This window comes from Condylostylus longicornis, unplaced genomic scaffold, assembly GCF_029603195.1.
Source record: "Condylostylus longicornis isolate FDR11 unplaced genomic scaffold, ASM2960319v2 ptg000004l, whole genome shotgun sequence".
Classification (NCBI taxonomy): Eukaryota; Metazoa; Arthropoda; class Insecta; order Diptera; family Dolichopodidae; genus Condylostylus; species Condylostylus longicornis.
Window position 1 is genome coordinate 1,724,970 of NW_026577973.1, and position 13,280 is coordinate 1,738,249.

Consider the following 13,280-nt stretch of genomic DNA (forward strand, 5'->3'; position numbering starts at 1 on the left):
AGAAACTTTTATATTAAGCCATATATACATGAATGTGTGAGTGTAGTTGTAGTGAGAATATATGCAAACATATATAATATTTTATAATACATATAATACGAGTATTATGAAGATGTAGTTGTAAACTTATATGAAAAATCATTCTTATAGTTTCGGTAAAGTTTCTCAAAACTCCTTCGACATTATTTTTTTATTTATCTTATTATAAATTATTTAGTAATTCGATTTGTAGAAATCATTACAAAAGTTTTGAATTGATATAGAAACTTTTCATATACAATTAAATATAATAGGAAATCAATAAAAAATATTCAAGTGAAAAAATGGGAGCTGTATTCAAGTGATTTGGTTTATGTAACGACAAAATAATTAATTTTTTATCATCAGTTTAAATGAACTTATATTCGACAATTCTTAAGGACAATAAGCAAATTTTTAAATTGAGACAGTCCTCACAAATTTTCATATTTTACTTCTAAAAACAACTTTCACATTTCATTAAAAAATTTCAAGTCCTTTGAAAAATTTCATACAACTTCCATACAACTAAACATATAAAATTGTAACAAAATTTTAACAATTTGTATTAATTTATTGAATTATTTGATAAAAAATTAAATGAAACTAGAAAATAAAAAAATTAAAGAAATTTATGCCATTAAAAATTTTCTTGTAACAAATATTTGCGTGACATCAATGGCAATTTCTGTTTTTCTGTATACATAAACACTAACATACAAAATTACTACTAAGGAAAACCACTTGTAAGAGTTTAACTTTCATTTTTATTTAATTTGAATAGCAAAATATTAGTGATAATTTTTATAATGTTTTTTAATATTTTTTGTTTATTGAAGTATTTAATTTTCAATTTCTCATTTTCTTTAATTTCAGGTAAGATCCAATCATCAATAAGAAATTTAGGAGTAAGTTTTAAAATATTCAAATTAATTTTTAGCAAATGATATTTTAAAAATGTCGGGTTCCTTATGACAACAAAATTCTAAATATAAACACATTTTTTTTTTAAATGTGAAAACTTTAAAATAAATTTTTTAGGTAGCTATTTTGAATTATGGTTGACATAGTTAAAAAAATGGTACACCGTATTTTACACAAATAAAATACCTAAAAATATTAATTTAGCCTTCAAAAATAACACTAACGTGAAGAAATGTATCATTTTATGTATCATTTTTTCACACCTGAAATGTATTCCCTTATATATATTTTAATTGTAGTATAGGCGAATAAAAATTTCAAAAACAGGGAGTCAAGAAATTTCAACGATTTTTATCACACATAACAGCTATAGCAATACATTTGTTTTCATGGCATTTCTATATTATAATTCCAATAGTTTCTGAAATAATGCCAAATAACCTTTGGAGTTGCATGGCAGGTACTAGAAAGAGCCAAACAATTTCAACGACTTTTATCAAACTCATTGGTCCTACTAAAATATTCGTTTTTGTGAAATTTCAATACTACACCTTTTATAACTTCTGAGATATATCCAAATAAATTTTGAAGTTGTATGGCAAGTACTCGAACCAGTACCACGATCATAACCAATTTAAATATGATTCTGGTTTTTACTATGGTAAATCATTTATGAAAATTTGGTAAACTTAGCTCAATTGGTTTTTAAGTTTTCATTGGGGCGAACGGACGGACGGACGCACAAACGAACAGACAGACGAACAAAGCTAAATCGACTCGGAATTCCACGCTGATCAAAAACATATACTTCAGTGAATATTTTAAACCACCATTTCTTAGCATTGCAAATGGTAAGGCAAATTTAGTATACTCTTCGAACATACGTTCGTATGGGCATAAAAACCACCACCTTTTTAAAAAAAATTCAAAAAATACATTCGGATCATTGTTTTATTAAATAGCACGTTCCCCTCTAAACTGAAAGCATTCTGCTGCTCAAAATATCCAATGCAGCTAGTTGCACAAAGTCTTAAATGATTTGATACAATAAAAAAAGATTGCATACTTTTTGGGGAAAGCACAAGAAATAAAAGAAAAAACCTAGAATATAATCATCAAATTGGAGGTTAATAAAATGAAATAACATAATTTATTATACTTTTTGATAGCGAGCGAGACATTTACTGTTAACTTTTTGCATTTTTAAAATTTTAAAAGCACGAACTTCGGAAATATAAGTTGCCGAAAAATTGAAATTTTTCTAATTTCCAGTGTTGATAGTTTGAATGAAAAAAGGGGTTAGGAAAAAATTTTGCTCTAACAATATAAATTATTTGTCAGGTTTAGAACTGTCAAAATTTTAAATTCCTACAACTCACTTATAAAGAGAAAAACGTAAACAATCAAAAGTTTTAAAAAAAAAATCGCCACAGCGTCTGCTACAGTAAATTCTCAAAAGATGAAAATTTAAGGAATTTGAAGAGTATAAAAACCCTTAAGAGCGGGAGAAATAAATCAAAATTTTTATCTAGAGAATTTAGTTTTTAGTACAGATCTACTTGCGTATTAAATTTTAACTTTCTATCTCTAATTTCATTTCAAAGAAGAGAAATTGTAAAACTCGCACAGAGACAAACGAATGGATGAAAACTATTAAGAAGCACTTCTTATCAATATTGCTGTGCCAAAAGCAGATTGAGTACTAAAAATTAGATATTCTCTAGTATAAAAGTTTATAAAAGTTTATAAACTTCAAATTATAATGAATAATGCTATATTTTCATGTTAATCAAAAAATCTCTACATGAAATCGAATTAATGGTAAACATAAAACCGTAAAATTAATACTCTCTTTAAGTTTATAAATTAGTTTTTCCTTTTTTTCTCATTTTCTTCACATAAAATTTTATATAAATATACACTTTACATCTATTTATGTATAACTTATAACAAAACTTGTAAATTTTTTATATACCCCGCCGTATTTAAATGAACGAAAATGGCAAATGAAAAATAGAAATGTGAAAAACATAAATTAGTTGTTTACTTCAAAACTTTAAGTTTTACAATATTTTTCTCTCACTTTTTTTTTTTTTTGCAATTTCTTTCTGTGAACTTTAATAATAACCTTCTTTAAAATTTTTCTTCTACCGCTTTAATATAACATGAAAAACTGTAACATAAAACTTAGAAAAAAATACAAAACAAAAACAGAAAAACTAAAAACTATTTAAATAATTTTACTTATACTTTCCTATTTATTAATGTTACCTACAAAACCATCAAATACATACAAATTCAAATAATTATATATTAAATAAAAAGAAAAATCCTTTACAAAAGCCAAAATAACAGAACAAGAAAACCGAACAAGAATAGAAGTAGAGAAAAAATTATTTAATAAAAAATTATAGAACAGTTTTGTAGGTTACACCCAATATACCCAACATAAGATGTTCTTGTAAACATAACGTATAAGCATATTTGGCTCATATTATATAACAATATACACACACAAATACATGGGTTAATATGCCTGTGTGAAATTCTGAAATCAAATAAACCACCCTTCATCACCCAACAAAATGAATACAAAATAACAAATATAACAAAAAAAACATTCTCTTCATTTTCTTATTATAGTTGCTATTGCTTTTTTTGTTGTTTGTGTTATTTTTAATTCACAATTGTCTACAATTTCGTATCCTAAATACCAATTACAATTACAGAAAACCTACCTTTTTATATAACTATACAATACACAAATATATACACATTAATATATTCAGGCATATTGTATTTATGTATAAAATGTTTGTACGTCATATAGAAAACAATAACAGTTAAAACAAAAGCAGAAAAAACTAAGAGGCAGTCACCTAAATTATAAAGAACTACCACAAAGCTCTATACACAAAATCAAAATAAATAAAAATAAAAGTAGAAAAAGAAAACCCGAAAAAAAATTACAACATGAAAAAAAAATACATAAAATTTACCTTAAACAAAAAACAAAAAATTAACAAACAACAGAAATAAAGGGAAATACAACAAAATAAACAAAAAAAATCAAAGGAGAAAAATAAAATCGAACAGTATACGATTTTAATCCCTGTCATGAAATTACCGGTATATTTCAAGGTTCACGTCTGTAACGTGACTGCAAGTAATTTGCTATTTTAGCAGTGTAAACCAATTTTTGTATATTCCGATCACATAAGCTTCATATACCGTTCACATATATGCATGAATGTATGCCAGTATGTCTGAACATACGTAAATTTACGTCAATGAATTAATATATAAATATATGCCTAAATTATACATACAATATTTTTTTATTAAAAGCAAACATTTTACCTATACCCTATAATAATGTGGGTACCACAAAAAAACAAAACAAACAAACAAAATATTCGAAATAAATGACAAAATGAATCCTCTGTAACGTAACATAAAACCCATCGGGTGACCATTAAGATTAAAAAAAATTTATATACATATATTACGTAAATACGAATGTATGTAGATATGTCATTACTATAATATTGTATACTATGATGAAAACGGATACTGTACAGATCCATTTTTGATATTGTTAGGGTCGCACTATAATAAATGTATATGCATATTTTGTAATGTACAAAAGAATGTTACTTTGTTCTCTCATACCCTAATAATGGTATTTTATTATCATTATTATTATTATTATGCGTCTATATGTATGCATAAAACTAATAATGTACACATATATAAATTAGCCGTATGTAAATACAGTAAAACATCAATAAGTGACCGCTCAAGGGCAAGAGAAATATGGTCATCATATTGACTTAGTCCATTTGTTCCAAAATTTTATTATTTGCATAGCCTCTTTTAACATGCCTATATGTGATTTGAATAATGACATAATATGCTTTTTGAAGTTTGTTGGAAGAATCAATAGCGAATGGAAGCAATTTCAATATTGAAATGATCAGAAAATTGTTGTTAACATACGGGATATGAGGACTGTCCCAGTAATGATGCCGTTTTTTTGAAAAAATCACTTATTTCAAGGGCGATAAGAATCTAGACAAATTGAAGGTGACATCACTATACCGGTGAATATAATATATGGGGCTTTAACTGTAATATAATAATTAAGCTGTTGATTACAATATAAAATGTATAATATATTATAATGAATATAACATATGTATACATACAGTTGGTACATGTACATAAATTTAAGGTAAATGTATTATTACAATAATGGTGCTGCTATGTAAAAACATTTCTCTTTTTGCTTACTTAAATGTATATTTTTGTTAAAAATAATTTTTATGTTATTCTCTTCTTTTTGTTTTTATAATTGTAATTGATAATGAATGGTCAATATAATGTTTTTAACTTTAGCTTATACCCATAATATCATTATTATTTTTAAAAAATTTATCAATAATGAAACAAACAAAAGATATGAATGTTTGTATACGTATAGTAGATTTTACGGGTAAATTATAAAATTATATACCAGTTTATATACAATTTCATCGATATAAGAATCTGGCTCCTAAGAAATCTTGTTGGCTATAAAAATATGCAAGAAATATGAACAAGAAATTATACAAAAGGAAAAAATAAAGAAAATATTCACATTAAAAGTTGACTTGACCTTGCCACCTCTACTATTTAATTTTTACATTTATTTTTATACCATTGATTAAGCGTCATATAGAAATAGAGTCATAGTTTTTAAATAATCAAATGATGACTATACGGAGACATAAATGTATAAATTTATCTTAAGTACTATATGCAATAATACTATTAGATGCACTGTGATTGAAGTACTCTTGTATGTAGTAAATCTAGTTTTGTTTAAAACTAAATCGATAAAGTATTAAGAAAAAATGTTTCAAATTTAAATGAATATAAAATTTTTTCAAACAAATGTGTGGAACAAGAACAAGTAACTCAATTAAATTGTAAATTTATAAAATCAGTAATGCTACTCAACTAATTCAAAATGGGACACTTGATGCCTATGTTTGCAAGAAACTTATACGATGTTTATGGAAATAAATGTTTCCAATATTTTTCCAGTCATACGAAATTCAATTGCAAAATATTGAGTATTACTGATAATTTTTTAACTTTCTCAAATTGTGTATGAGAAACGCTTCCCAAGTTCGGAAATCACATTATATTTTTTGTTTTTTTTAAACACATTACTGATTTTAATTCATTTTCATTTGTTTGTTACCAAATTAAAAACAAATTTTGTTTGAGAACTTACAATGGTTAAAATTGTTGAATTATTAATGTCATAAAAGTTGGTTTTCCTTGTTCTAAGTATACTTTAACATTTTTCATAATAAAGTAATTTCCTTAATTGTTTCGAACTTAAACATAAAATTAGAAAAAAAAAATGTCTTAAAAACTCATTTTTATTAGTCATTCGCATGACCTAACCCATTCTAAGATTAAAAATGTCTGCACAAAGCTATTAAAAGTAAATTTAAACTATTAGTTAATTAATGGGTTTTTTCTCTTTGTTTTATCTTTCACTTAACATTATAAACTCGCATATCACTTCCGTCACATCAAAAGATCAACCAATTCTTTTAAAAATTAATTTAATTAAAAGTTTATAATTATTCTTTAACTAATTACTTTATATAAAATTAAGTTTATTATTTGTTTAACTCGTTTTTTTTTTACTTTTTAGTTGTAGTTTTTTACTAATTTTAAATCTCCTTGGATAACTATAATTAAATAATATAATCGTGACTACAAAATAAATGTTTAGACACTATATAATAGGATACTATGCACATAGGTATGTAATTGAAATAAAATGAAAGTACAATTAAATTTAATTCACCTGTTGGAAAAGAGATAATAAAGGTCATAATTACTTGTAATTTAATGATTCCAATTGATAGATAATAAGTGCTTAAATTTTAAATGAAAAACTATTATAGATGTGATTATATACGTTGATTCATATATGTATATAGTACTATATTATAGTCATGAAATATAGAGAAAGGATGAAAAGCCAATTAATAAAAGATTATAAATAAATTAAATAATTCCCATTTCTATTATTCGATAACTTGTTGTTATAAGAAATGAAAAGGTGAAATTCTGTTTTTTTAAATCAAAGTTTATGAGTATACATGAATGTATACACTGAAAAAAATGATCACTATTTTCGTAGCCAAAAAACATAACTACAACTTTATATCTGAAGTTGCTAAAAAAAATAACAAAATTAACAATATTTCTGCCTCCATATGGAATACATATTTATTCTGTAGTGATATACATAGCTGATTTAAGACATGTAAAATGTAGCTAGATTTTAGGACTACATTTTTAACTGCCCCTATGAGATTCTTCATGTGTACATGGCAAACAAGACATTTCTAAAATTACTGCGGAACATTGAAAATTTAGCTAAAAATTATGACTGTTTCTGCAATAGAACATATTTACTTACAAGTCTCACTATTTGTTTTTGTAGTAATAAAAAATTGCTATAATAGCATAATAGCATATTTTCCTATATGCAAAATCTAGAAAGAAAATGCTATATTAAATTTGCAGTATTATTTATTACAATAATAATGTTTGTATGATAATATATGTATAAAATGGACAAATTGAATATTACACATATGTATATAACACTAATTGTGATTACAATTCATGATTATTTTGTAAATTCGAAACCTATGATGTCAATTTAAATTAATTTTTAATTTATCAAAAGTTTTCATTCACTAATATTATTAAAAATTTGTTCTATTGAAAATATATTTTGAGTTTTCTCATAATAATTATGGAAGATAAAGTTTTTCATTAAATATACATATGTAAGTATGTACATGTACTATGCGCTTTATAAGTAACACAATTAAATACTAATATTTATCAAAAAGTTTTGAAAACCAAAGCATACATGTGAAATAAATTAATTAAATCAATGAGATATTCTAACATAAGAGTTAGGAATCTTTTCGTATATTAAAAATTTAATAATTTTTCAAGGAAGTTCTTGAAAATTTAATAAATTTTCGTACAATTTCATAGCATATTCTTCTATGTTTTTTAAAAATTTTTCAGCGATTCGATCCGAATTTCGAACAAAAGGAATGCGTAAACGTTGATTGAAATAAGTTAGATAATTCTAACATAATTCATAAAATAAAGTAATTAAGTACATTCATATTATGTATATACGTACCTTTGTATATCTAAATATTTAATAGTACCAGACCTTATAGTTCGAGTTTCAAAACTTCTTACTATATGAAATTTGAGATGATGTCAGATTGCATTATTATTAATATTATATTAGATTCGAAAATTATTACACATAAGTCTGCATTATGTTAGATTAAAATCACGCACACATCTATACACACATATATATACACACATATATATATATAATATACACGCATTTTAAACATTTCAAAAATTATCTTCAGAAAACTTTGCCTTATTGTTTTGCAAAATTTCTTCTTATTTTACAATAAAAAGCGAATTTTTTTTTTTTTGTTAAAATTTATAAAACGGTATATATAAAGCAAAAAAAAAATGGTATAAATTCCTTATTGTTTTATGTACAACTGTTGACGTATATAGCATTTGAGCTAAGATTTAGAAAGAATCTCCCATGAAAAGAAATTAATCCTCAACTTACATAAAGAAAATACCTGAATACTTGTATTCAGTAATGTGTGTATCCTGAATTCTGATAAAGAAAATAACGATGTTATATACAATATACATACATATAAAAATATTTACTTTCAAGCTCTTATAGTTTTTTTGTATAATTTCAAGTGAAATGGTAAAAAATCTGACAATCATATTGTACGTAAGTCAGTATAAATTTCAAAAGTCACCATGAAAAATGATTTTTTTCTTTTTTATATCTTTTAAGCTCATATAATAAGAGAAGTTGAAAAGTTCAAAAGTACAAAACATAATACATTTTAAAAAGACTTTCAGTTGTATGAAATGCTCATATCAATGGAACGTGAAAAATTCTAAAGAAAACTTTTAAAATTTCAATTAAAATAAAATCCACCTTACTATTAAAAATTATGTTTTTGTTGTTGCTTTCCTCATATCTCATTTGAAATTAATCTGGGTAATTCAATAATTAAAATTTTCAATTTTTTCTTTACTTTCGGTTCTCGAATTTCTAACAGTTGAAAATAATGAGCATCACAAACACATATTTTAAGTAGGATAAAAATAATATTTTAATCGATAACAAATTTCTTTAAATTTGTGTAATGAAAATTAATAAATATAGTTAATTATATAATATTTAAATTTGCTAATAAATAATAAGTTGTACAAGTAAATATATAAAAATTAAATAGAAATAGAGCTATACAAAATTTTGGAGAAAATGATTTTTTCTAAATTTCAATTTCATTTTATTTAAGTACGTTTAGAGTATTTTAAATTGTATTGTGATGTAAAAGCTATTTTTGGAAAATTTACAAAAATTCGTAAAGTAATATTTGTTTTCTCACTTCTTAACATTATATACATACTTATGTACATCGTTTCATAGAAGTAATAATTATACACTTTTTAAATAACAAACTACCCTGGTTCTATTTGTTAATATAAAAATCATGTTATCTTACTTATAAACGTAAACCGTCTACTGAAATACGTGTAACTATTCTACTGAACTCTTAGATTACTGTATTTGATAGCGTTGCATATACATATTTCGAGAATGTTACATGTTAAGTGTTATATGTTCCTGAATGGAATGCTACATTAATAGTTATAGAATGTACACATACTTCAACTCTTATAATATACTCGTAAAATTCTATCCATTAAGGTTTATAACCTCAATATGTTTTGTATTTTGTATTATTAAAAATTAAAATGCTTAAAAAATCTTAAAAAAAATGTAATGTTATAACATAACTGTATATGTATAATTAATATCAGAGAATGTAATTTATCTTCAAACGACGTGCCTATAAACAAAAAAAATCTAAAAACATAATAATTTATAAAGGTTGAAATTATCTTAAAAATATACTCTAAAAATCTATATAAAAATAACCCCGTTTGGGTCCCCACTGTATTCCCTAAAATCTATATGAATATATCAAATGTTTGCCAAATAGTTCATAAAACTTAAAAATAATAACAATAATCAAATTACAATTTTTTTCTTTAAAATAAACAAAAAAATTATTTATCATTCAATAGCTAGTAAAAAATTCTAAAAATTCAATAGAAATAAAGTCAGAAAATTAAATTATAAATTTTATATAATATAACAGATTATTTTGCTATATATACGAGTATAACAATTTATTTAATGAAATATTTAAATAAATTCAAAGTGACATCAAATTATATTCCATGATTCCTTTTTCTCCAATTGACCTGTTAAATTGATTATACAAAAAAAAAATAAGTTTCAATTTTACAAAATTTTTTAAGCACTCCAAGACTAATTATTAAATTTTTCAATTTTAATACTTTCTTAAGAATAATTTGCAAGTTTAGTCATATGACATTATGTCAATAATAAAATATTGTTGAAATAATTTTAATTTGTTTATTTTATTAATTATTACTTATGAATAATTTAAATATTTAATTAAATGTAAAAAACAAATAAATTAAGTCAATTAAATTGTCATAATACATAAATGAAGTCAACAATTTACACCTATTAAATTTTTAAACTTTGACTTTCTTATGAATAAATAACTGTAGTTAAAAGTATTTACGAAGTACACCTCATTCATAAAAATAAACACAGCCATAATTACATTTTATTGGTATACAAACTTTTGCTCACAACTTTTTCTTTTTTGTTGAACTATTCAAGTGTTAATTTCATTTAACACTTTTTCATTGACAGTATGAGACATGCGTGTATATACATAAAATGAATTATTATATGTAGTCAGTCCGAGTTTACACAAAAAACTTTGATAACTTGTCATAAATTTTTAAAATAAAATTTTTATTTTTCATTTAATTTTCAAGTCACATAAGTCTATTAACTTAAATATATTCTTTATTACATTGTTAAAATATTTCTCAATATCGAAAGTGGAATATTATTTGTCTACTTTTTAGGTTAAAATTTTAATTTTTAATAATTAAATTAAGACACAGAGTAAAAAAATGCTTCTATAGAGTATCAGAAATTAAATAAGAATTACGTATCACGTAATTACGCAACGTATCACGTTGAAGGTTGTAAAACAAAAGTTTATGAAAGTTTTTTACTTTGCTTTATTTTAAGAGCTGTGTTTTACTTTACTATCTATTATTGGATTGTATTTTTAAATCCAAAAACTTTATAAGTGTTTAAGCAAGTAAATGATTATTTAAAATTATTTCTAATAGTCTTAACTGGTCCAAGTATTAACTATTTAATTTATCTGAATCATACATTAATAAAAATTATTCTTTCTTCCCGACGTTTTTATGTATGATCCGGATATTATAAACGAATCATAGAAGTTCGCAAAAATGTAAAATTATAGCATAGTTTTGTTTTATGAATTTTAAACACCCGCAAAATTTTGAATGGCAAATAATTCTTTAACAATTCAAACCCACACAATAAAAAGATATTCACATTTATGTAGCAAATACGTGTTCGAAGCTACGCATAATTTTTTTTAAGCTACTAAGCTATTATCAATGTATATGCTTTTATAGCAGCAATATTATTTTTATAGATCTTAATTTGAATATTTCATTGAATTAGCCATAAAAAGAAGTTTATACTTAAATATGTGACAGAATCGATATAAAATTTGAGTGTTGAAAGATACAAAAAATTATTATAGAATTAAAGCATTGTAATGCAATGAATTGTACACACAGTTTGTAATAACAAAAATTCCAAAATTATAAGTACATATACATACTAAATAAATTTTACAAAGTATGTAAGTAAGACATCAGTTTCCACTAAAAACTTCAGCAATTTCTTAATATTTCGCACCTTAAATTAGCACTTTTAATCAATGAATATTAATAATCTCATTAACACCTTAAATTTTGCAAATTGAAGTGAAAGTGTTAAAATGCAGGTTGTTAAATATACAAATAAAAATTCATTCCCTTGTTTTATAATATGGTATAATATAAGATAATTGTTCGACTTACAGAAGAACTTAAATTATAGCGCATTTTCACTTAAAAAAATCAGTAAAAGTAGTTTAAGTTTTCGTTATGAAATAATTAACATTTTCAGTTTAACAGTTTATACTTTTTTCATACATGTAAATAATCACTGATTAATATTTGCTTTGTCCATATTCATACTTTATATACGTAACTTTTCTCAATTTATTATAAAAATGCACCTACAAATATATACATACGCACATATAAAAAAGTTTTAATTCAACTTGTTGTAAATAAAAAATTGTGAATTTAAAAAATTAAAAAATATGAGAAAGTCTCCATTGTGTTTTTGATAAAAAATATTTTATAATTTGCTATTTAAATGGGAAACTCATGAATGAAAATAATTTTGAAGGCATTGTCATGAATGAAAATAATTTTGAACAAATGAAAACTAGGTTTACTTAGGTTTGTAACAATTTTTTGTTCTTTCTTACTTCCGAACCGTTTGGATTTTCATCCTACTTTTACTCTAAAAATTTAAAACCCATAGTTTTTGCTGTATGTTGAAATTTAGAAACTTAAATTTTTAAATTTATTTTCAATTCTAAAATCTTATCTGAACAGAAATTCAAATAAACCTATATATGTATACATATAGCTAAAATTTATGATTAACAATCTATATAATATATACAATTCATTTTGTCTCACACTTTAAGTATTTGTAAACCCAAATTCTTCGGAAAATCCCAAACAAAAGTTACTGGAATAAATGATATACACATTTCAACACTCTTAATCTCTTTCAATTAAAAAAATTAATAAAAAAATAAAAGGAAATTTCTAAAAAAAAACAAAAAAAAATTATAATCCTCCTTAATTCCTTTTCTTGCTTTATGAATTGTATAATTTTTTACAAATTAATTTCATTTTGTACTTATTATCATTTTAAAAAGTATTATATAATTATTTTTCATATTATTAAAGCTAATTTTAAGACTTTTAAGTAGACTTTTGCAAATTGGAATGGATTTTTAATTCAATAACCACATTTAAAAATTAAAATTCAATTAAAAGCAGACAAAATGAATATTTATGATGAAAGAAGATATCATTTTGAAGTACACATGTACATATTAAGTATGAATGAATGTGATTATTAACAATTGTCTAAAATGACTATATTTAAAGTACAT

At 23.3% G+C, this 13,280-nt stretch overlaps 2 protein-coding genes across 2 annotated transcripts in view; one reads left to right on the forward strand and one right to left on the reverse strand.

The window, feature by feature from the left end:
- Positions 1-13,280, reverse strand: part of LOC129608907 (uncharacterized) — an 87,700-nt gene that overhangs the window by 50,863 nt on the left and 23,557 nt on the right. The gene's annotated exons all lie outside the window — the stretch shown is intronic.
- The window catches only part of LOC129612420 (uncharacterized), a 64,159-nt gene that overhangs the window by 3,091 nt on the left and 47,788 nt on the right, over positions 1-13,280 (forward strand). Inside the window, exon 2 of the mRNA XM_055526007.1 lies at positions 900-926. Coding sequence (XP_055381982.1) covers positions 900-926 — 27 coding nt within the window. The remainder of the gene's footprint in view (positions 1-899; positions 927-13,280) is intronic.